Source organism: Typopeltis vanoorti, chromosome 1 (genome assembly GCF_054136105.1).
Source record: "Typopeltis vanoorti isolate ZY-2024b chromosome 1, IOZ_Tvanoo_1.0, whole genome shotgun sequence".
NCBI classification, from domain to species: Eukaryota; Metazoa; Arthropoda; class Arachnida; order Uropygi; family Thelyphonidae; genus Typopeltis; species Typopeltis vanoorti.
The window spans coordinates 83926746-83953815 of NC_143549.1; the positions used below are offsets into that span (position 1 = coordinate 83926746).

Consider the following 27070-nt stretch of genomic DNA (forward strand, 5'->3'; position numbering starts at 1 on the left):
TTCAGGACTAAGGTAAGGTAGTGCAACACCAGGCAACTCCAAGCAAAGGTTGTTTGCTTACAGTTGGATAAAGGATTAAACTAAATTTATTATAGAAACTTAAATGTAGAAGACATAGGAGAGGATAGCTTAATTGTGAGTGAGCAGGAGGTATTTGAGGAAATAATGTCAATAAGACATTATTTCCTGATGTCAATAAGATGATAGGATTTGATGACATATCATCAAGCATCTTAAGGGAATGTTCCAGGAAATTGTCAGTAGCATTGGAATGGTTGTTTAATAAACATCTTGCAACAGCACAGGTTCCAAGGGAGCAGAAGAAGTGTAAAATAGTTCCCTTGCATAAAGGTATTGATAAGGCTGTAGCTTAAAATTACAGGCCAATTATCAGGATTTGTGATGAAGGTACTGGAGAGAGAACAAGGGATTGGACAGAACTTGGATACAGAAATGGGTTAATAACAGCAGTATTCTCTCTGATTATCAGCATAGGTTTGTTCAAGGGAGATCATGTTTTAGAAATTTACTTAAGTACTATGAAAAGCAACAAATTCCTTGGACAGGGGAGATGCATACACAGTTGTGTACTTGGATTTTTCCAAAGCTTTTGATAGACAGCCACACAACAAACTGTTAAATAAATTGAAACAGATGGGATTGGATAACAGAGTTCTGAGTTCAATCAGTGACTGGATGTCAGATAGGTATCAGAAACTCTTATGTGGGGTGCAGTATACAGAAAGAGGAAGGTCACTAGTGGTGTACTGCAGGGGTCAGTTTTGGGACCATTGTTGTTCAATTTGTATGTTAATGATATTGATGGGTTTAGCTAATGATATGCATCTGATGCAAAATTGGGAAGAGCTATGCAGAGTCAAGTGGATGTTATGGCCTTACAGGAGGACTTGAATAGACTGCATGAATGGGAAAGTAAGTGGAATTATCAGTTCAATGTTGCAAAGTGTAAGGTTTGAGATTTGGTAAGCAATGATGAGATGCAAAGTATACACTTGGTGTGGAAGCTTTAAAGGAAGTAGAGTTGATAAGAGATCTAGGAGTGATGGTGGACAAGGACCTGAAATTCAGGGGCCACATTGTAGAAGTTGTGAAGACATCACATCGGATAATGACAATGATGCAGAGGTTGCTGGCATGCAGAAATAGAGAGGTTATGATGCCAAGCCAAAGTATAAGGCCTTGATCAGGCCTCATATGGATTATTATACATTTGTTCACCAAGTTTTCATGGTAATGAGGATATACTGGAAAGGGTCCAGAGAACATTCACAAAGGTGGTCAGTGGTCTTTGGAATGTGGAGCACAAGGGACAGATTGAGTAAGTTGCAAAGCCTTGTGAATAGGAGAAAAAGGGGGGGGGGGGAATATAATCGAGACATATAAGCTAGTCAGGGGTTGTTATCAGGTTGACATGAAAGATATCTTTCATAGAATGTGAGATGGGGGTAGACCAAGAGGTAATTGCTGGAAACTGCATAAGGAAGATGTGAGCAGAGTAGTGAGATCAGGTTCTTTGAATGCAGAGTGGTGGTTAGAGGAATGCATTATTATTATTACGTAACACCACCAAGATGTCCAAAAACTCATCGAGGGAGGGTACCTACTCTACAACTCCCCGTCTCCACCAACCACAATCACCTTCATCCTCTACACCAACGGCATCTACTGCCGACTACCACCACTACTAGTATTTTTTCACAGACAATCACAAACATCCATGCCTAAGGCGGGATTCGAACCCACAACCTCTTGGCTGGAGAGCAGATACACTAATCACCAGGTCGGCACTGCCTGAGTAGAGTTGGGAATGTAGACACACTGAATCAGTTTAAGACATGGTAATGTGTGCAATAGTGTGCAACTCCCATGAAGAGTTACACACTATTGCACTGACTCCGTGGAGATCAGATGATAATGACGATAATAATAATATCATTCTTCTTATTAGTATTATTATTAATACATAACACCTACAGGGAGTCGAAAGACTCATCGAGGGAGGGCACCTGATCTACAACTAACTACCTCCACCACTCCACTAACTGCAACTACCTTCTTCATCTACACCAGTGTCATCTACCATTGACCACCATGACTATTTTCACCGACAATCACAAACATCCATAACCATGGCAGGATTCGAACCAGCAGCATTTTGGCTGGAGAGGGATACGCTAAACATTCAGCCAACCAGGCCAGAAAATTAACATCTGGCACCTCCATGAAATCAGAGATTCATTGTGGGAGGCACTATCATATACAAAGCTCAACCAACCATGCTTTAAATTGATTCAATGCATCTAAAGTCGCAACAAACTCAGACAACACATTCCACTCACCAACCACTCTCCATACAAAGAACCTACTCCTCACACCATTCTTATACAAGGGTGGTCTGAAAAGTTCTCGGTCTAACAATTAAAAATGGATTTATAATTTCAAAATTATTTTTTATTTTTCAACATAATCTCCCTTAAGACTGATTCATTTCTTCCAGCGATACTCCAGTGCCATTATCCAGTCCTTGTAGTGGTTCTTAGTAAGATCTGCAAAATATCCCTTACAGCTACAATCACCTCTTGATTCAAAGAAATATGCTAACCAGCAAGGAAGAGTTTTAGTTTTGGGAAGAGATAGAAGTCAGAGGGAGCCAAATCTGGGGAATAGGATGGATGTTTCAACAATTCATAGTTCAGATGCATTAATTTTCCCATTGCGAAAACACCTTTCTAGGCAGGTGCATTGTCCTGATGAAAGATGATTTTTTTTTCTTCTGCAAACCGGGTCTTTTTTCATGAATTTTTTTCGTCCAGTTTGGTTAAAAGATCGGATAATATTCCTGGATTATTGTTTTACCATTTTTGAGATAATTAATAAACAAAATGCCTTTAGCATCCCAAAACACCAATGCCATAACCTTTCCTGCTGATGGAACCAACTTTGTCTTCCTTTGGCGGTGAACAACTGGCTTCTGTCCACTGTTTTCACTGACATTTGGATGCTGGTGTGTAATGGTGAATCTAAGTCTCATCCATAGTAATAAATCGATACACGAAATCAATTTTATTCTTGTTAAAATGCTCCAAGCACTGTTCAGAGATTTTCATGTGAGTGCATTTTTGATCTGTTGTGAGCAAGTGCGACACCTATCTTGAGCAAAGCTTTTTCATTTGCAATGCTTCATGCAAAATATATCCTACACGTTTTTTTGAAATGCCTATAGTCTCAGCAATTTCACGCACTTTGACTTGCATTCAATACCATATTTTGCACTTGATCAATGATTTCTGAGGTTGTTACACTTTTTGGACGTGCTTCACATGGATTATCTTTAAGGCTCATATGGCCACGTTTAAACTCAGCAGCCCATGTGTTAATTGTTGAAAACATAGGAGAAAAGCGCCCATAAATTTTTATGAACTTCGAATGAATTTCTTTTGGCGTTAAATCTTCTTTTGCAAAGAATTGTATAACTGCACAATACTGTTATACAATTCTTGGTATAACAGTATAAATATATATATAGTATATATTTATACTGTTATACATATATATATATATATATATATATATAGTATAAATAGATAAAGTGATGTCTTTATCCATTTCAATGGATAAAGACATCTGAAACAAAAGACAACACTTTTGTTTCAGACAGCTGTATAAAACAAATTACTTGATAGAATGACTTGCAATTTAACATGGATGCTTATGACAGATGTCCCAACTTCGAAAAAAAAAATCTTGTCTATAGATAGTGCTGCTATTTATAGTCGAGGCCGAGAACTTTTCAGACAACCCTCATATATGCATCTCCCCTGTCCAAAGTATTTATCACCTTGTTATAGCACATAACTAAGGAGGGCGCTAGAGTCGCCGGAGAATGTGTGGAGAATTTGAGCTGTACTGAAAAAACTGCTTTTTTAATCGGTGAATAGTCTATTTTTCTAGGAAGACAGGATGAAGAAACATAAGCTTTCATTATTAGTTTTATTTCATTATTTAGTTTTATTTTATTTATACTTAGTACACTTAAATGTTTTGTTTATAATCATTTGTACTTTTACTTATATAGTTATACTCCCTTATACTTATTTAGTTGTGACACTATTTTGAATAATGGCGGCAGCAGCAGTTACAATAGCAAATGGCATATCACCAAGTCCTCTCCCATTTAAGGACTCCATTTTGCATGATTTCATATAGGATTTTGTAGCATGTGGGACTTGTGGAATGCATGCATCCCGGCGGTGGCATATGTGGCAGGTGAGAGAAGGGGGAATACCTATGTGCGCAAAATGAAGGCAATGGGAGAAACTTGGTGAGTTAGAGATCGCTATAACTGACCTAGTTGAGACTATAACTGATCTCATTGAGTCAGAGATGGGAGATTCTCCACATAGAGAGATGAGTGATATGATAGAGGATGAGAGAAATATGAATAAAATAATGAGAGTGGGGAGTATGTAAAGGTTGAATGATAGTGAAGTATTTGGAGATGTTCTGAATTGGGAGGATGAATGGCAAATAAGAGTGGCTGACTTGCAGAGAGAGAAAGATGAGCTGAAAGAGCAGGTGGAATATTTAAGGAATGAGATGAGAATGGTGAAAGATGAGATCAGGTGAATGGAAGAGATGAATGCAAGGCGAATCAGAGTAGGAATGAGAGAGAGTTATGGGAATGGTATAAGAGGCGAGAATTGGAACAATAGAAGAGAGGGAATGAGAGAGAGTTATGGGAATGGTAGAAGAGAGAGAGAGAACAGGAACAGTATAAGAGAGGGAATTAGAGAGAGTTATGGGAATGATGGAAGAGAGAATAGGAACAGCAGAAGAGAGGGAATGATGGAAGAGAGAATAGGAACAGCAGAAGAGAGGGAATGAGAGAGAGAGAGATATGGGAATGATAGAGAGAGAGATATGGGAATGATAGAAGAGAAGAGAATGGAAACAGTAGGGGAGAGAGAGAGAGAAGGAATACAAGAGAGCACTGGAACCAGGTAAGTAGGGTAACACAGAGAAAAAGTGTTACAGGGGAGAGAGAGGGAGAGAGAGAGTGAGGGATGCATGTGAGCAATCGAGGAACAGGGTGGTGAGAGGTGTATAATGTATGGGGACTTAATGATCCGTGGTGTTCAAGACAGGATGCGTGAGGAGTGTTTGCCTGGAGGAACGATAGAAAGTGTAGATATAGCAATTAAGAGGGATGAAAGGGTGGATGAGATGAATGTGATGGAAGGAACAAATGACTTGATAGGTAATGTATATTGGGCAGCGAGAGATATGAGATTCTTACCTGGGGTTGTGCGAAAGAAGACAGAGAGGAAAGATAGCTTGTGTGTGTTGCCTAGGTATGAGAGTGATGAGCTGAGCAGAAGAGCAGTAATATTGAATGACATAACAGCTAGAATGGGTCAGAAGGGAGAATTGGAATATGTGGATGCTTGGCGGGTGTTTGAGGATAGAGTGCAATTGTATGCGAGAGACTGCTGGAGAGATTGCTGTTCTGAACGAGTCAGTGTGTCCCAGGTTGGATGACAGCAGGGGTGACCTCTTGTGGGAATGGGTACTTGGGAGAAGTGGAATGACATCAAGTAACGATGAGCCCAGTGGTGTCTAAAGGGGATAATGCTGGGTATAGAAACACTGCCATTTTTATGCTTTACACCAATGTCAGGAGTATCCAGAATAAAGGAGAGAAATTGGTGGTGCTGATAGCATCAGCCTGGTCAAAGATTATTGGGATCACTGAGACGTGATTGACAGAAGAGGATATAATAACAGGAAAAGAAGTAGCAGGGTACAGCATCTTTCGGAAGGATAGGAAGGGAAAGAGTGGGGGTGGAGTACTGCTTATGATAAGCGACGACTTATGTCGTCTAAGAGTGGAGGCTTTGGAAGGCAGTGACACTAATGATTTTGAGAGCATATGGTATGAGGTATTGGTGGGCAGAACAGGATATTTAGTGGGGTGTTGCTACACACCAAGGAGCACAGAGGATTGGAACCAGGAGATGTTTAGACAGTTGAGCTTGGAAAGTGCAAGAAGAATGATTGTTATGGGAAATTTTAACTACAACAGTATAAATTGAGGAGAGGAAGATACATGTAGCAATAAGAGAATGGAATTTCTAGAATTCTTGAGGTACAAATGTCTTAGGTAACATGTAATAGTGGGAACAAGAGATTCAAGAGTTTTGGATTTGGTCATAGCATCAGAAGAGTTGAATAACTGATATGACATCTCTCCCACCAGTTGGGGGGAGAGAGAGAGAGACCATGTGATTTTGACTTGGAAGATAAATAGACATGCTGGAGTATCAAAATGACAGGAATGTATGTGGAATTATAAGGCAGGTGATTATAATAGTCTTAAATATCAACTTGGGTAAGTTTCATGGAGGGAGGAATTAGAAGGCTGGGATATCATTAGTGCCTGGGAGATTATGAAGGAATATTTGTTAGCAGCAAATAAGCTTTATTCCACAAGTGAAGAAAGAGGACACAATTTGGTGTAAAGCAGATGATAAACAATATTAAACAAGAACTGCATGCGAAAAAGAGGCTATGGAAGAGATATAAGGAGACAGGTGAAGAGCAGATGCATGAAGAAAACACAAGACACAGGCCAGGAAAGGAAGGCGAAACTGGAATATGAGAAGAGATTGGCCCAAAATTCCAAAGAAAATCCTAGGGAATATTTTAGCTATGTGGCCAGTAGGAGGAGAAATGATTGTGGAAGAATGACATTGTGGGATAAAAATGGGAATAGAGTGATTGATGCAGAGAACATAGTGGAATTGTTCAATGAACACTTTATTGGAATATTTCATCCTGGAGGAGTAAATTTTAATACTAGAGGGACATGGCAGGTTCAAGGTTTAGAGGTGCAGGAGGAGAGTGTGTTCGAGATGCTGAGTATTCTGGATGTCAGTAATGCTGTGGGACTGGATGGCATTTCATCACTAGTTTTGAGAAAATATGCTAAACAACTGACCTGGCTTTTCAATGAAAGTCTGGCTATGGGAGGATGCCCAGGGAATAGAAGGAAGGAAGATAGTGCCATCGCATAAGGGTGGTAGCAGACTGGAAGTGTCTAATTACAGTCATCCCTCGACTTACGTCCGTTTCAGTTATGTCCTTTCAAAGATACATCTGTGATCCCATAAGGGAATAAATAACATTTTCGGCTATACTTTCAAATAAGACCCAAGAGAGCATAAGTTAAGCATGCACAGTGGCAACAGCGCTTTCAGCGGCAACCTCCCTCGGCAGTCGGATGTGTTTTCAACAGTCTGTGTGCTGATTCTGTGTTTGAGAAATGGGTTATTTTTGTATTTATCGTTAAATATTTTGCGATGTTTTGTGTAACATGTCCCCTACACGCACCATCAAAATACCTAGTGAAGAATCACAGAAAAAGAGGCGAGCAATTAATCTTACAAAGAAGTTGCAAATTATAAAGCAACATGAAGCTGTTAAGCCCATCAATATGATTGCACATGACTTCAGATGTTCGCATTCTACAGTGACGATCATTTTGAAAAATAAGGATAAAATTGTAGAGGCTCTGAAAGAATCTGCTTCCATTAAATCGACGATTGTGACAAAGCAACGACAAGGTCCTATCGGTGATATGGAAAAGCTACTTGCATCATGGACAGAGGACTTGAACCAAGAGCGCATACTTAGCACTGTGACCATAACCGGCAAGGCACTAAGTCTCTTCAACCTGTTGAAGGAGAAAGCAGAAATATCTGAAGCTGGTAAGCCCATCAATATGATCACACATGACTTCAGATGTTCGCATTCTACAGTGACGATCATTTTGAAAAATAAGGATAAAATCGTAGAGGCTGTGAAAGGATCTGCTTCCATTAAATCGACGATTGTGACAAAGCAACGACAAGGTCCTATCGATGATATGGAAAGTTACTTGCATCATGGACAGAGGACTTGAACCAAGAGCGCATATTTAGCACTGTGACCATAACCGCCAAGGCACTAAGTCTCTTCAACCTGTTGAAGGAGAAAGCAGAACCCGATTATGACTACGAATTCAACGCTTCTTCCGGTTGGTTCATGAGATTCAAGCAGCATTTTGCACTGCATAATGTGAAAATATATGGTGAATCTGTAAGTTCCGATGAGAAGGCTGCCAAGGAGTTTGTGGAGAAATTGGATAAAATTATTACAGAGGAAAATTATTTACCACAGCAAATATTTAATATGGATGACACATCCTTGTTTCTGAAAAAAATGTCCGAGCAGACATTCATCTACTAAAAGCTGAAAACTATACCTATTTTCAAAGCTGTTAATGCCCTTAGAGTTCTTGTAGTGTTTAAGGCTTATTATCTATGCAGAACTTTTTCAAAACCAATTTCTGCTACTAAAGGAAATGACCAGGATCTCATGCAATTCTGGAAAACATTCAAGAATTATCATGCTATTAAAAATATTGCTGTGGCTTGGGACGAAGTGACCTCTCAATGTATGAGTGGCATATGGTAAAAGACATTAAAAAGGTTTGTGCACGATTTTGGAAGTTTGTAATAGTGGGCCTAGCACACAATCTGAATCTCGAAGCGATTGATGACATAATTCAACTCATAGAAAGGTCCCCTAAAGAGTTGACCAATGAAGAATTGGTCGAACTGGAGGAACAACTATTGCTGAAGAGGAAAAACGAAAAAAGGAAGAGAGAAAAGAGAAACAGGAAAAGGTAGTTAAACAATTTACAGGGAAGGGTCTTGCAGAAATGTTCTTTGCAATTAGCAATGTTCTCAAAATAATGTTGAACGCTACTTAATAATAGAAATGACAGTACATGATACATTTGCTTGCTATGAACAAATTTATGATGAAAAGAAGAAGAGGAATAAGAAAGCACATGGGACATTTTCATCAAAAAAACAAAGGTTACACCAGAAGAGCCAAGACCTGATCATTCACACAGGGAAGGTAATCAAGATGTGATTGTGGAGGAAGATTTGGGTGATTATTTTCCAGTTTTATAGTGGCATTAACACACAGTACAGGTCTTTAAGTTTACAATCTTATTTATAATAAGATTGAAAACTTAAAATGACAGTATGCTTATTACGATTAAGTCCCTAACCATTGTAACTCTGTTGATTTAATGTATCGACTTACGTCCTGCCGGCTGGAATGGAACCTGGACATAAGTCGAGGTATGACTGTAGAGGCCAGTTTATGTGTCATCAGTAATTGTTAAGATCTTTGAGAAATTAGTGAGAGACCGTATACAGCATTGGGCAGATGAGAGTAATGTTATCTGTGAGAGTCAACATGGATTTGTGAAGGGGTGCTCTTGTTTTAGTAATATGCTAGCCTTTTATAATAATGTTACAAGAGCAGTAGATGAGGGAAAGTCATATACTGCCATTTTTATTATTATTATTATTTATTATTATTTGACACCTCCAGGGAGTCCAAAGACTCATCGAGGGAGAGTGTGCCAACAGCATCGAACGATTGGCCCCCTTCCAACTACTAACCGCGCTCAAACTTACTTAACTGAGCCATTAGTAGCAGAGGCTCTACCAATCGACCAACCTTTGCCAGCAATATATATATATATAAAAGATCCCCTCACAATAAAAAAAAAAGCGAAGGCATTTGACAGGGTGCCACATAATAAGCTGATATTTAAGTTGCAGCACATGGGTCTGGATGTCAGGATTGGCTGTGCAATAGGTATCACAGAGTTGTGTATGGTGGGACAGTTTCAAGGAGACTGAGGGTTACAGGTGGGGTCCCACAGGGCTCAGTACTGAGACTATATTGTTTAACCTTTATATCAATTACATTGTTAGTGGATTGCAAGGGGATATTCAGTTGTTTGTAGATGATGTGAAGCTGGGAATGATTATTAGTAATAGTGCAGATGTGGTAGCCCTGCAAGAGGATTTGAATAAGCTAGATAGATGGACAATGCAGCAAAGTATAAGGTCTTGAGGTTTGAGACACATCGATAGGACACTTCATACTCTATTGGCGGAGCTATACTGGAAGAAGTAGGGAAGACAAAAGATCTGGGTTGACGATTGATAGAAACCTGAAATTTAGAGGACATATTGCAAAGATGGGAAGGTAACACAGAGGATTGCTGCAATAATGAGAAGGACACTGACCTGCAGAGATAAAAGGGTTATCATTCCGTTGTATAAGACTCTGTTCAGACAACATTTAGACTATTGTTCTCAGATCTGGTCCCCAGGATTTGAAGGGGATAAATTAACTGTGGAAAGGGTACAGAGATGGATAACAAAGATGGTTTCAGGACTGTACAATGTTAGTTATGAGGATCGGCTGAGGGAGTGTGGACTGCAGAGTTTGGTGGATAGAAGAAGGAGAGGTGATATGATTGAGACTTTTAAACTGTTGAGAGGTGGTGACAGGATTGACACTGGAGAGTTCTTTTGCTTGGTTGAACAGCAGGAAGGAGTCATGACAAGGGGCCATCCCTGGAAGTTACAAAAGGAAACTGTGAGCAAGAGGTTGAGGAGTGATTTCTTTGCATGGAGGGTGGTTGAACCATGGAATGCATTGCCTGATAGTGATGAGAGCGAGAACGGTCAATGAGTTTAAGGAGTGGTATGATAGACTTTTTGTTTCCTAAGAGGGACCTCCCATGTTGAGTCTTGATAGACTTGTGTTTCCTAGGAAGGACCTCCCACGATGAGTCTTTTGACTCATTGGAGGCCTAAATAATAATAATAATAATTAAGAAGGCCTGTGAGATTCTTATCAATCACCCTAATGTTAACAATAATGATGGTCTAAAAATCCCAAGCATATGGAAGGCATATATCCTACCCACTTAACCTTTCTCCTAAGAGTTATTCTTAAATTAGACCATAGGTAATCCAGGATCCTAAATCTAATATAACAATTATCATGTTAAATTAGAACATCATTTTTATTGTAAAAAAAATTATCTATATGAAAGAATGTTTCTCTGATATTGTCTTAAATAGAATATAGCTTTGATGTAGTTAATTTATTTTATTTCATTTACTTTTTGTAATTTTATTTTATTTTCACTACGTCAAGCCAGGAGAATAACTGTTGATCAAATCATTGTCTCTTTAGTATACTATATGAAATGTAATTTAGTTTGTCTCTATATATGTGTGTATACTCCAGATGATGACCTTAATATGAAAGTTGAATGTTGGGAAATTAAAATAATTATTTATAACACAGTTGTAGAGTCTATAATTTGTGTAAAATGAAGGGAACTGTCAGTTCAGTGTTGCAAAGTGTAAGGTTTGAGATTTGGTAAGCAATGAGGATGCAAGGTATACACTTGGTGGGGAAACTTTAAAGGAAGTAGAGGAGATGAGAGATCTAGGAGTGATGGTGGACAAGGACCTGAATTGCAGGGGTTACATTACACAAGTCGTGAAGATGTCACATTGGATAATGGTAATTTTGTGGAGGACGCTGGCATGCAGAAATAGAGAGGTTACAATACCACTGTATAAGGATATTACGATACCACTGTATAAAGATTTGCATATAAATTTGCATCCCACCATTGTTTGATCAGGTGTCATATGGATTATTGTGCACAGATTTGGTGGCTGGGTTTTCATGGTGATGAGGATATGTTGGAAAGGATCCCGAGAAGATTCACAAAGGTGGACAGTGGTCTTTGGAATGTGGAGTACGAGGACAGATTGAGAGAACGTAAGTTGCAAAGCCATGTGAATAGGTGGAATACATTGCCTGAGTGTGTTGTGAATGTAGACATATTGAGTCAATTCAAGGAACAGTTGGATGAGCATTGTGTGCAATAGTGTCTACCTTCTACGATGAGGCTCTGACTCCACAGAGATTGGATGATGATAATAATGATAAAAGGCCATATCTGGAGTACTGCACACACAGATCTAGACTTCAAGATTCCATGATGATGAAGTTGTGGAGATGACCCAGAAGTGAGTAACAAAGATTGAGACATGTCTGCAGAATGCTTCCTGTGAGAATAGATTGATGGTCTGTAGGCTTTAAAAATTAGTTGATAGGCAAAAAAGTGGAGACAAGATAGAAGCATTTAAGTTATTATTAGGGAGTTTATATGACGTGCACTATTTGTGCTAATTTGTTGCATGTTGTTTTTGTTCTCCTTTATACCACCTGTATACAACAGTAACCAACTATATATTTCATCCTGTTGACCTTCTCACACCAAATAGTCTCAAATGCACTGCACTATACATCCCTGTTCCTCCTGATACACATCTACTCTTTCTGTGTTCAATTCTTCTGCTATCATTAGAAAAATCTTACATTTTCCTGTTGCACTCTCTGTAAATACTACACCCCTAGCATTCTATCCCTATATCATTCTCCTTAAATGAAGTTTCACTAATGCCTATAACCTTTTTGGATAACCCATGCCAAAAACTCCTCACCCTTACTCCAAACACTTCTGACATTAGTACATATAAATTAGTATCCCATTCATCCCGCAACCTTCCTTACACATTGTGCTGATCATCCAGCTAACATATGACAGTTGTTTGAAAAGTTTGGTAAAAATATAAGTCAAACACATTTTTTTTTGGAAAAAATCACCTTTATTTCTCAACATAATCTCTATTGAGATCTACACATTCAGTCCAGCGAGTTTCCAATTTTTTCATCTAATCTAAAAAACAGCATTTGTCAAATTGTGCAAAATAGTCATTGACAGCCTTGATAACATCCTCGTTCGAAGAAACGTTTTTCCCATGAAGCCATATTTTTCAATTTGGGAACAGGAAATCACATGGGACTAAGTCCAGAGAATATGGTGGATGGGGAACCAATTCGAATCTCGATTGTTGCAATTTTGCCATTGCAATGGCCGATGTGTTGGATGGTGCACTGTCTTGATGAAAGAGCACTTCTTTGTGCACCAATCTTGGCTATTTTTTTCTTCAGTTAAATGGTACAACGACACATAATTAGACTTCTGTTATTGTCTTACTCTTTTCCAAATAGTCTATCATGTTAATTCCTTGGGAATCTCAAAAAACAGTGGCCATCACCTTCCAAGCTGGCAAAACAGTCTTCGCTTTTTTTGGTGCTCATTCACTGGGCATTGTCCACCTTTTGACTGCTGCTTGGAGTCAGGTGTGTAGTGGTGGATCCAAGTTTCATCTACAATCACCAATTGATGCAAAAAATCCTGCGAATTACGATTCAACATCGCCAAACCCCGTGTTGAAATGTCTTTTCGCATGCGTTTTTGATCACAAGTCAACAATCATGGCACCCATTGCACACACAGCTTTTTCATGTGCAATTTTTTGTGCAGGATATTATACACCCATTCAGTTGAGATGCCTACAATCTCAATCTCACGAACTTTCACTTGGAGGTCTTCCATAACAATATAATGGATTTTGTCTATCATTTTTTTCATAGTGACCTCAGTCGGGCATCTGAAGTGCGCTTCATCTTCGATGTACTTACAACGTTTAAACTCATTTATACAAAAATAAATAGTCTTTAATGCTAGTGCAGAGTCCCCAAAAACTGCATCTAACTCAGCTTTGATCTGTGCTGCCGTCCACTTCTTCAAAAAAAGTGTTTTATCACTGCACGATACTCGTTTTGATCCATTTTTATGAAAAATGCATAGTCATTTTAAATGTTTGCCAAATGAGAACTACGTGTTGCACATGGCTAAAATTTTGCCGGGGGGGGAGGGTCATCATGAAGAAGATGATGCATGCCGACACTGGTATGAATGAATGAATTGTGTCGCTGTCTATTGTAATTTACCAAACTTTTCAAACAACCCTCATAAGAACTTAGGGACTACATTCAACATTATGCAGTAACTTTCCCCATTTACTCATGTCTAGGTTACCTGGACATACATTCACTTGCATTCCCCCCCACCCACAAACATTCTACTTTAACTGACTCTCAATGAGCAACATTCTCTTAAGACACCTAACTTCGAATCCATTCAAATGCAACCCATCCACCTTACTTAAGTCCTTTTATCCATCAAACTCACTCCACACATCCACAAACTCTACACCATTCCTTCAGCACAATGACTCATTTGCAATCATAGCTGTTCATCTCACGTAACACGTTATGGTGAGGTGTGTGTGTGTGCGAGATAGAGAGAGATAAAAGGACCTCCCAGATGAGTCTTTGACAATAATAACTTCTATCATTCAAAAGCCTCACAATTTTTACTTTCTCACTCTTCTGATTTGCTTATACCAGTAACTCTCTCATCATCATCAAATTCCTGCCATGTACCTTCAAGGGGTGTATACAGGATATGATAGTACTACATGAAAAATTTACATCATTACTAACTTCCTATCTACAATTTTCCTCCAAATCAGTCTGTTACTTGTAAAGATTCCAACATTATCAGATCTTATATTTCTATCGTCTGAGGCACTTTGTACCATATCAATCCACCTATATCTTGGTCTTCCTCTAGGTCGTTTTGCTGCCAACCTGACAGAGAACACTTGTTTTGCTAATCTTTCTTCGCCCATTCTGTTTAAGTGACCATACCAGCTGAGATGCTGACACTGTCAAGTTCTTTCCTAATATCCTCATTTTTAATATGATATTGCCATTGATGCCATCAGTTCACACCTCTAATCTTTCTCAGTACTCGCATATCTGCAGTCTCTAGTCTTTGGTTAAGTGTTTTACTTCTGATCCAGCTTGCAGATCCATAAGTTAAAATTGGTTTGAACACTGTCTTGTATACAGCTAATTTAGTGTTCCGTCTAATTTCTCTCTTATTTCATATGAATTTATTCAATTGACTACCTATTATACCAGCTTTGTTGATTCTGTTGTCTATTTCCATATTTAATTTACCATCTTCACTAAAAATCGTGCCTAAGTAGCTGAAATGTTTTACTTGTTCCACAGGTTCTCCGTTCACAAAGCAGTTGACATTTTCAACGATTCTGCCTATTTTCACTGTCTTTGTCTTTTTATTGCTGACCTTCATACCATCTCTATTACAACAGTTATTCAATTTAGTCAAGGAATCTTGCAGACTTGTAGCAGATTTATTTAGAAGTATAACATCGTCTACATAAAGCAAAGTGGTAATAAACATGATATCAAACCAATTTTGATATCATGTTTAATACCGCTTTCCTTCATAATGTGATCCATATAGATAATGAATAACAGAGGGGATAATGTACATCCTTGTCTCTCACACCAGAATTAACATTAAACCATCTTCCTGTATTTCTTTCAATTCTAACTGCTGACTTACAACTCAAATAAAGACTAAGTATTGCTTGATATAGTGCCCCATTGATGCCATATAACTGTAGCGTACTGAATAGCTTCTCTCTTGGCACCTTGTCATATGCCATTTCCAGATCGACAAAACTTAAATACAGATCTTTGTTATATTCCCATGATTTCTCAACTATTTGTCGTAAAGTGAAGATCTGATCCTGACAGTCTCTATTTGACCTGAATCCAGCTTGTTCTTCACCAAGCTTTTCTTCCACAATTCTTCTCAACCTCTGTAATTCTCACATTCAGTTTTATTTCCCTTTTTATATATGGGTACTATGAGAGCTCTACTCCAATCATTGGGAATTCGTCCCTCTGTCCAGAGCTTGTAAAATATGCAGTACAGCTATTGTACGACTTTTATACCACAATACCATCATTTCTGGTCAAATATCATCTACTCCTGCCGCCTTTCCACATTTCGAGACTTTGATGGCTTTTTCTACTTCAAGTATGGAAATGTATTCCTGACTGTATGTCTGTTGAGTGTTTTTTTACCACTGTGATCACTGCTTGTTTCACTTAGCAATTTTTAGAAGTAATTACTCCATACTTCAAGGATATCTTTTTCTCCCATTTTTATGTCACCTTTATCATCTCTAACTCCTTTTACAGCACTCTTTCCTCCATTCCTAAGCTTCTTCAATAACCTCCAGAATATTTTGCCACCTTCTTGATATTTATTTTCTATGTTCTTGCCAAAGTCCCCCATTACGTTTGTTTAGCTAGTTTTGCACAGTGTTTAGCTTTCTTACATTTGTCTATACATAATAATATATATTATTATGTTATATATTATTATATATTATTATATATATATATATATAATTATATATTATTATGTTCCTGTTCACAGAAGAACACCAATCTTATATTGAATACTTTAAACCTGAAAAGTCTGGACTTGCAGAACATGCCATCTTCACTAGACACAGAGTTCATTGGAGAAAGACAAGAGTTCTTCACAAAAGTCAGTTTCTCATGGAACGCCCTTTATAAAGAAGCATGTGAAACTCTACTTCATTCTCCTAACTTAAACAGATCCGACGGCTTACGTCTATCCCCTTTATGGGAGATAGTACTTTACAAATCAGCTAATCTTTCCTAACTTTTTATTGTATTAATTTTTTTTATTTTTTTATTTATTTATTTTTTTTTTAGGAAAGTTATTGACCTTTTTAGTTATCTTACACCAGCTACTTAGGTGGCGCTTTTTGGAATTGTCAGTTAATGTTTAATTTTTGTGCCTAATTGTACTGAAGATGCCTGTGACACACAGGCGAAAATTATACTATTAAATAATATTTCTACGTGAGTTTTTCCGTTATTTATTATGTATAGTTATGTCTACTCACGGTTTACCTCTTTTAAAACTTATTACATTCGTCTCTGTATTCTGTAAGAGTAAAAGCTGACTTATTTGCCAGGAACTTTTGATATGCTTTCTTCTTTTCCTTCACTGCCTCTTTAACTTGCTGTGTCCACATGGAGTTCTGATTTTTCTATCCATGCAGATATCAACCTCACCACATACCTCTCTGGCTGAATCAATCAGGGGTTTTCTTCAAGGCTTCCCACTGAATCTCCAAGGTTTGGTTCCTGTTCTCAACTCTTTCATTTTTTCTTCAATAATCTTTGTGTATTTTAGTCTACAATTCATGTCTGAGAACTACTCAACTTTTATTCGCTCTAAAACTTTCTTACATGTTATTATTTTCAATATGAAATTCAATTTCATCCTGTTCAAGACTAAATAGTGATCACTTCCAATTTCAAATCCTCTTTACACTCTGATGTCCTGCACCTGGGAGAAAACATCACTATCAACAATAACATAGACAATGAGACTCTTCTTATTCCTTGCCTCTTCTCTCCATGTTAATTTGTGCACATTTTTATGTTGGAACATGGTGTTAGTAATAACTAGTCCATGTCCTGAGCAGAAATCCAACAGGTATTTGCCATTACTATTAGCTTTGCTCTTTTCCCAAAATTTTCCCAAAATATTTTTGTATGTCTGACAATCATTTCCTACTCTGCTATTTAGATCCCAAACAAGGACCAACTTTTCCTTTTTCATTGTGTCAGTTGCTTTCTCTAAAGCCTCACCTTTCTCCTCCACTTCTACCTTAGTAGAACCTTCTGTCAGACCATAGGCACAAATAAGTCTCATTGTCCAGTTTCCCCATTCTGATATTTGCCCACATTCTACTTGAGACTTCCTTTTTCATTGTGTCAGTTGCTTTCTCTAAAGCCTCAAAAAATTCCTCCGCTTCTACCTTAGTGGAACCTTCTGTGGGACCATAGGCACAAATAAGTCTCATTGTCCAGTTCCTCCCATTCTGATATTTGCCCACATTCTACTTGAGACTGCCTGCCATTCAAGAAGATTAGCCTCGTATTTAGTATTGAATACTATGGCTACTCCTTTTCCTTGAATGTCATTGCCTGAATATAACATTTTGTATTTATTGCTCAGAAAGATCTCTCTGGTTTTTGTCTTTTTTTGTTTCAGTCACCCCTATTATGTCGATCTGGTACTTATTGAATTCCTCAGTTAGCTCTATTTCTTTGCCATTCAGGCTTCTTATGTTGATAGTGCCGATCTTTAAGTCTGGTGATGTTGAGATGGGGTATGTTTTCAGATGTGTTCCAGTAGCTAACTTTTCACTGTTTGCACTGGTTCCCTAGAGAAAACAACAGGGGCCTTGTTTAACCGGGCAGTGCCCCAGCAAGCATGAAATTTTGTCCTGTTGTACCATCATTTTGTATTTAGGTTTAAGCCAAAAAGAATACAATTTGGTCGGCTAAATCCCAAATTGCCAGCCCATCCTCGTTCATTCAGTAATCAGGTAGATATCCAATAGGGTGCGCCTCAGAAGGTGAGGATTGGGCATTAGGTCAGAAGCCCTGGTTGATTCACCGCATTCATTTATAGGCTATGTGGAGGTCTCCTCTCAGTTATATAGCTTTGACATTTAAGCTTCCCCTAACTCTTTTATATGACTTATATATGATAAGACTCATAACCTGTTAAACATTTGTACCAACAAAGATAATCATCTTTCACTTTTCCTCTATGCATCGTTACAACAACATGGCTAACATCCTTCATATGGCCTCAGGCATTCCTTCAGCATTCCTTTTATCATGAGGTAATCATACAAACTTCATTCCTCATTCTCCCTCTTTTGTTCTTTCATACCGTGCTTTCTCTTTCCTTGCATCTCACCCTTTCTTGTTCCCCTCACATCTTTTGCTTCTGTGCCACACAACCTACCAGACATTTCTCCAACCATTTTATCTTGCATTTTGTTCTGCAAACTTCATGTAACTACATTATCTCTCATTATCATCTTTTTTTCCACCATTTAATTTTTGTAATCACTTGTATCACATGCAGCCTTGCTTACTTCCAACACTTTACTTGCAAAAACCACCTTGCCATGATTCAAACTCATGCTCATCTTTTGTTGTTCGACTCACTACTATTATTCTTCTTACTCTCCCCACGCTTCTGCACATATGTTCACTCGTTTCTCATTCTTTTGACAAATCTTGACAAACGCCAGCCCGGTTGCATATGTAGTGTTTAGCATATCCACTGGTAGTGTATCCATGTACTAGTAGTGGTTAGCATATCCGCTCTCCATCCAAAAGGCTGCAGGTTCGAATCTCACTGTGGGCATGGATTTTTGTGACTCTGTAAAAATACTAGTGGTTGTGGTAGGCAGTAGATGTTGTTGGTGTATGTGATGCAGTTCACTGTGGTTGGTGGATTGAGCGATGAAGACAGAGAGTGGTAGGTGCCCTCGCTTGATGAGTCTCTGGACTCCTTGGAGTTGTCATGTAATAATAATAATAATAAAAAATCTTTCACTCTACATAGCTTTCACTTTCACTCTTATGAACACCTCACATATATTGCAATGAACAAAATCACAAAAACTGAAATCACCTAACTTTGCTCATGAACAAAGTTAAGTTCACTAACAAACATCAGCATCATGAAATGCAAACAGTCTTAACAAAAATAATAGCTCTTAAAATCACACAAACAAGCAAATGAATAATAATCCAGAAAAAAAAACAAATCAATTATGGCTCATTATTTTCAAAACAACTTATCTTTCAGCTCCTACAAACAATGTAATGCCATGTGTCATCTACTTGACAAACTACTTTACTATCTTGATAACTAATAATTAAGGAATTGATAGCGTAGACTAGAAATATAAATTAAATAAACTTTAATATATACTTTCCGATATTTCGGCAAACGTCACGTTGCCATCTTCTTGGGAACTTAATACAAAGACAAGTGCACGCAAGTACTGCATAACAGCAAATGAGAACAGAAGCTAGGAAGCTACCGTTTTCCTAAAGTCCTGATGGTGCCCCCTGGCGGGCTATATTGGTAGTTCTTGGCCTTTGGGCTGAAGTTCTTCTGATAAATGTTTCTCAAATTTGGGGCAGTCTCATGCATCCAAATTTGTTGAGGTTTGGCATGTTCCTAAGGGCTGAGGCTGATTCCATGAATAGTCTTAATAGAATTAGAATTAATTCTAAAAAGAAAAATAGAATTAATGATCCAAATTGAATGCAGGATTCGCCACCTTCCAAACCACATTGCCAACAATATTGGATTGGATGTAGCCTGTGTTCTCACAAAAGGAAAACCTCCAAAAACCAACATATCCATTAGTGAATACAAGTCACTACAAGAATTGAAGAAAAACAAAGAAATAGTTATCAGCAAAGCAAATAAGGGGAACGCCACTGTGGTACTCAATCTTAATGACTACACAGGTAAGCTTAAGGCATTACTATTAGATCGAGCCACTTACCTCCCCATTGAATACAATCCCACCAATTCTCAAATTAGAAAACTCCATAGGCTCCTTAAGAAGGTCACTTCTTGGCCTGTGGAGATTACCAACAGACTAAAACCATATAACTCTAGACCCCGCCTCCCCACATATATGGGCTCCCAAAAATACATAAAGAAAATGTGCCATTACGTCCCAAAGTGGATGGCATTGATTCCCCCACTTACAAACTAGCCAAGCATTTAGCCAAAGCGCTCTCACACACTATACTGGCAACACACCATCACACATAAAAAACTCAGCCTACTTCAAAGCCAGTATAGAAAACCTTACGCTCCAACATAATGACATAATAGTCAGTTCTGACATTTCCTCCTTATTCACGAATGTTCCCCCTCAAAGAAACCTTAGAGCTAATCCAAGCTAAATTTCCTCCCGATATCTCAGCCCTATTTCAGTTTACAATGAACTCAGGCAATTTCGTTTGGCAGAAAAATTTCTACAAACAGATAGAGGGGACAGCCATGGGTTCACCACTTTCCCAGCCCTTGGTTAACTTCTTTATGGAGACTTTTGAAGAGAAAGCCTTACACTCAGCCCCACAAAAACCTACCATATGGCTTCGCTACGTTGATGATGTGTCCGCTATTTGGCCACATGGCCCGGATTCACTCCTCTCCTTCCTAATACACTTAAACAATCCACACCCTAGAATCAAGTTCACCCTGGAAAAAGAGAAAAACAATAACCTTCCCTTCCTAAACACACTAGTCACCCACCAACCTGATGGAGCCTTGGTTTTCTCAGTTTATAGAAAACCCAACCATACAGGCAGATACATTCACCAACAATCCCATCACCCCCCCCCCCCACAACAATATGGAGTTAAGACACTATTCAACAGGGCAAAAATAATCTGTTCAAATGATCAAGCCCTAACCACCGAACTAAATCACATCCTTGACACTTTCTCAGCCAACGGCTACCCCCCCCCCCAAAAAAAAAGAATCCAAAAAATACTTAAACCAGTTATCCACAACCCACCTTACCCCCCCCCCCCCTTTCACAAAAAAAGATTACTCTAAATCCATAACCATTCCATACATCCGAGGCATCTAGGAAAAAATCAACAAAATTTAAAAAAAACATGACTTGACCACTTGTTACAAACCATATAGAAAATTGGCATCCCTTATCCACTCCACTAAAGACCAACCACTTCCCCTAGACATACCTGGTGTATACCAGGTCCCTTACAGCTGTAAATTATCCTACTTTGGCCAAACAGGCAGGACAGCAAATATCAGAATCTCAGAACACAAGGATTACATCCGATTTCACCAGTACAGCCACTCTGGGCTTGCAGACCACGCTCTGGATACTCGCCACAGAATAAGATGGAAGAAAGCCACAGTAATACACCGCCGCAAGTTCAAATATAAAAGACTATTCATGGAATCAGCCTCAGCCCTTAGGAACATGCCAAACCTCATCAAATTTGGATGCATGAGACTGCACCAAATTTGGGAAACATTTATCAGAAGAACTACCAATATAGCCCGCCAGGGGGCACCATCAGGACTTTAGGAAAACGGTAGCTTCCTAGCTTCTGTTCTCATTTGCTGTTATGCAGTACTTGCGTGCACTTGTCTTTGTATTAAGTTCCCAAGAAGATGGCAACTTGACATTTGCCAAAATATCAGAAAGTATATATTAAAGTTTATTTAATTTATATTTCTAGTCTACGCTGTCAATTCCTTAATTATTAGTTATCATGTCTAACCAGTGTGTAAGCCTCTCTATAAGAATTACTTTACTATCTGAATGTCCAACAATTAATTAGTGATCACAAATGAGTTCCACCATCCTTGTTCTATAACAGATCAGCTAAACAACCTAAACTACCTTTGGATATAAACATGGAAAAAGTTTGGAAAAATTCATATGGCCATTCTTTGTATTTCCTGAACATTTTATATAGGCCTTCTTACCAAGCTATCATCTCATGACTGTCCTCCTACCTTCTGTGAATCAGTAGCAGTTTCCTCTCTAGTCATTTACTATACATAGTGATAGGTTTCCACTTAACAGATTGCTCTATCAATGCCAGAGTTTCAGGGCTCTAAACTTTTTTTTCTGCACTCTTCTTTTTATGCATTAACAATCTTCTATTAAACTCAGATCTCATTCATGGCTTTGATAATGACAGTACATACCTTCCTTCAGGAAATTTTATGGTGCTCAAATGATTCAAGCTTGTAGAGCTTCCATAACCCACTGTCTTAAACAGCAATCTCCTCACAGTCTTCAAGTGAGATAAAGAAAACCCAAATACCATTGAAATAACATTGATATGAAGCAAAATCAGTATCTTTCATCAATAAGTTTGTTTGGGTAATTAATACCTCCACCAAATTAACTCACTTTCTCTTTCTCTCATTCACCTGAAGTCAACTGCTTCTTCTAACTACCAATTTAAGTTCATATCACTATTCATTCTTACCAACTCTTGTCAAGTTCTGTGCAATTTCATTGCCACCATTTTTTTCTCACCCCCCCTCTTTTTTTATTTACTCTTAGCCACGCTCTTCAATTTCTTCAAGCATTCCAGACTCATCACGATTCTTGCATGCTCTAATACATTTTTTTGCAAATGTTCTGTCAGATTTTTTGACATATACATAGTAACTTTATGTATGAGGCTTGATCCTTGAAACTTTCCATGCTGACAACTAAAATTAAGGAAATCCATTTTTTTATTTTTATTTTTATTTTGTATCCAAACACAAGTGGTACTGTAGTAAGTGGTACAACATGATTTTCAACAAATTAGGATATATTACAATGAGATTAGCTTAAATTTGGTAGATGAATTATACAGAGAAATAATAATTAAATATGAAAAAAAAAAGGAACTATACATAACTTATACAATAAATATGGTCAGATGTTCCTCCAGTATCTTGCACAATCAACTGCTCTTTCTGTGCAGGATATAAAGTCCTCGTTTGTGCAAGGTGATGGAAGAAAGGGGAAAGAAAGAAGGTGTTTCATGGGCTGGGTTGTCTCACGCTCACAACTGTCTGGCCCAGTGTGTAGCCCCATTTGATGAAGTTTTGTTTGCAGCGTCCGGTCGTTTGAAGTCTGTTGAGGCTTTTCCAAGTATTCCAGTCCAAGTACGCACCACGTGGAAGATGTTCGGCTGTTGGAATACCAGTATTATTTTCAGGATATAGTGCAAGCCATTGTTGAAGTGTTGTCTCTGGGAGGTTTTCAAGTGGTTCAACAGTTGCCAGGAAGCTATGTCGGGATCTTAGTCTTTGGGGCACTGCTGTCTGGCCTAATAGAGGATGGCATTCATCATTCACTTGTCTGCTTCTTTCATCAGCTGAGAATGCAGATCTTCGAATTGAAGGGGGTGCAATACCAGGCAAAGTATACAGGTCTTTTAGTAGTGTTGGTTTCAGGCATCCTGTAATTAAGCAGCAGCTTTCATTCAATGCTGGATCAAGTTTTTCAGCATGGCAGGATCTGGACCACACTGGGCAGGCATATTCAGCAGAAGAACAGCAAAGGGCCAAGGCAGAAAATCTCAGTGTGCTAGGGTCTTCACCCCATTTGGAGGAGGTAAGCTTTCTTAGTATATTGTTTCTTGCATTCACTTTTGCCTTTGTTTTTTCTATGTGGGTTTTATATGAGAGGGTGCGATTGAGAGTCACACCGAGAGTTACAACATCTACGTCAATGATCTCCCCACCATGGAAAGATGGGGAGATCATTGACGTAGATGTTGAAAAGTAATGGTGATAACACACTTCCCTGGGGGAGACCATTTTTTTGGAGGTGCCAGCGGCTCTTCCTACCCCTCCCTCAGGTCCACGTAAAAGCGTTTGTTTTCCAAGAGTGATTGGATCAGGAGGACAAGGCGATAGTCTTTAGTTATTCTGTATATTTTATTTCTGAGTGTGAGATGGTTTATGGTATCATATGCTGCAGTTAGGTCTACAAAGAGTGCTCCTGTGGCTAGTTTTTGCTCATAACCATTTTCTATATATTGAGTGAGGTTGAGAATTTGTGATGCGTAGTATTTGCCTGGTCTAAAGTCACCCTGCTCAGCAATAAGATGGGGTTCGATTAGGGGTTGTAGCCTATTCAAAGTGAATCGTTCATAGAGTTTAAAGAGTTTGCTCAGTAGTGATATAAGTCTGTAATTTTTGCTTCTGTTGGAGTTTTCCCTGATTTCAGAAAGGCCACCACTTTGGCATGCCTCCAGACAGTTGGTATCCTTAGGGTACTGAGGCAAGTGTGGTATAGGTTTAATAATCACTCTTTAGTCCTATTTCCAAAATTTTTAATCTGTTCATTACAGACATCATCAAGGCCTGCAGATTTTCTAGGTTTTAATAGGTTTATGGCAGCGTTAAGTTCAGTGATGGTGAAATCTGAGTTAATCATATTTTGTTCCTCACTTGGAGTTCTAAGTATTTTCTTTTTTGTGTGCTAGAGGAAATCCATTGTAAACCACTTTTGTCAAGTATTCTTGTGATAAGTGGAGTATCTTTCCTTGGGACTATGAGTAAACAACTTTGGACAATATAAAAATTTCATTTCCAGTAACCAAAATTTACATATTGTCTTTTCTCATTAATAATTTGCAGATGGCTAATTTCATGTTTGCAGTATCAATGGGATTGTGGAGGGGGTTTAAGAACATATCAGACAGTGAATTCCATTTATAAAATATATATGGTGCAATATAACCTGCATTGATCAATATTAAGTATAAAGATGATGGCATGTAATATCAGTATGTACAAGTCAAAAAAATTGGATACAGAATTTACTACAAAAATAGTTAAGACAAAATCATCGTGGGGAAAAGACAAAGTACTTTCACCATGCTTCTTCTTCTTCTTTTCAGCCATTTTATGTCCACTGCTGGATGAAGGCCTCCTCCAGTTCTTTCCACCTTTCTCTGTTCTTGGCAATGGTTGACCAATTTTTCCAAACAAATTTTGACAGTTCATCACTCCACCTTCTTTTAGATGGAGTAATGAACTGTTTCCCTTCTTTTGGAATCCAGTTCATTGGTATAGTGGTCCATCGCTCATCTTCTCTCCTGGATAGCTGTCTGGCCCATTTCCATTTTAGTCACTTATGGTGAAGAATGATGTCAGTGATGCGAGTCTGGCTTCTTATCCAGGTGTTTTGCTTCTTATCTTTTAATGTGAGGCCAAGCATCAACCTCTCCATTTTTCTTTGAGTTGTTGTTAGTTTATTTGCCAGTGATTTTCTTAGCAACCAAGTTTCAGGACCATATGTGATGACTGGAAGTATACACTGGTTAAATGTCTTCCTTTTTAAACAAAGTGGGACACCATTGTTTTGAAAAATGCTTTTCAATTTTCTGAATGCACTCCAAGCAAGTTGAACTCTCCTATTTATTTCCTTTTGGAGTCCACAGTTTAGATCAATGAGATGACCTAAGTATGTATATGAAGAGACTCTTTCCAAGAAATTGTTTTCTATTATTATGTTTTTTGGTGTTACAAAATGATTAAACACGATTTTAGTATTTTCAACATGCTATACTATACAAATTAATTCGCAAGACTTCATAAAAGACACACACACACATTCACAAACATATATATGCAAAATCCCTATAGTGATAAATGCCTTACCTTGAAAATTGTCTAACCATGAAGGCTGTCTGTAATGTTCTGAAGCAAGTGTAAGGGTATTTAAGAACACCAACACAATAACAATCCAGTAAAAGGCCTGAGACTTAACAACTTTTCTACATCCCCTTCGTATCCTCCTGTTGTGCCTATCAATTTGTTTTCTGTAAAAATAAGTTGCATGTGAGAACAGATTTAAACACATCACAAAGTGACCAGAAAAAAAAAAAAAAAATTATTTTCACAATATTTAGTTTTTGAATTTGAATTAATTTTATTATCGTTAAATACCTCCACAGATTCAGACTCATTTCTAGATGAGTTACTCAAACAGCAACTGAGCACATCAGTGAAATTAGCATTTGAGAAATAGAAAGGCTGTGTGACATGGAGGAAAATTGATAGAGGATACAAATGGATGAGTTAAAGCTGCTGAAAGCGTTTTATGGAAACAAAGCAGTGAAATTAGAGAGGATATCAATCCAGATTATAAAAGTGCACAAGAGAATTAACAGTTACTCCAATCCCTTGCAACCTGGTTCTCTAATTTAAGTCTTAACATACTCAAGGATTAAAAGTGAGTGGAGGAAAGTAAAGTTTCATTATGCAAGAGTGTTTCGTAAAGAAAACTGAAAAAATTCTAAGTGGATGGTTGCTATAAAAACAAACATATAGGAATTTAAAATAAGATCTAAGTATAGACAGAAGAAAGGCTAGCTGATAGGTATCAGAAAGTAATGCATGGGCAGTTTAACCTGAAAGAATGAAGGTGACCAGTGGCATACCAAGAAGGAAAGAGTTATGAGGAACATTTATGACTCAGGATGCCTGCAGACTACTGTTATAGACAAACAATAAATACAATTACAATGTTGACATTGATGAAATTAAGAAGTTATTTGTTTCTAACCTCCCCACACATATTTTTAAGTCTTTGTGAAAATCACATCTAAGTTGCTGTATTCAGATGCAACAGAAGTTAGGTTAAGGATGTTGGTCTGTCACAAAATTGCATATGCACTATAGTTATAAGTACAACTGAAAAAGACTAGTTTATGCAAGCTACATTTTTAAAGAGATGTGTGCATTTAAAGTTGTTGCCACAATTTTTTTTAATATGAATTCCACCCATGAAAAGCTATAAACCTGCTCTATATTTTAGTATCATGGCTAGGCAAGGGGTTAGATAATCCTAAAATCCAATTCTACAGAGTAAAC

General features: G+C 38.0%; 1 protein-coding gene across 1 annotated transcript in view; it reads right to left on the reverse strand.

The window, feature by feature from the left end:
* Positions 1-27070, reverse strand: part of LOC150110163 (muscle calcium channel subunit alpha-1-like) — a 1246847-nt gene that overhangs the window by 958493 nt on the left and 261284 nt on the right. Inside the window, exon 12 of the mRNA XM_090391329.1 lies at positions 25856-26016. Coding sequence (XP_090247455.1) covers positions 25856-26016 — 161 coding nt within the window. The remainder of the gene's footprint in view (positions 1-25855; positions 26017-27070) is intronic.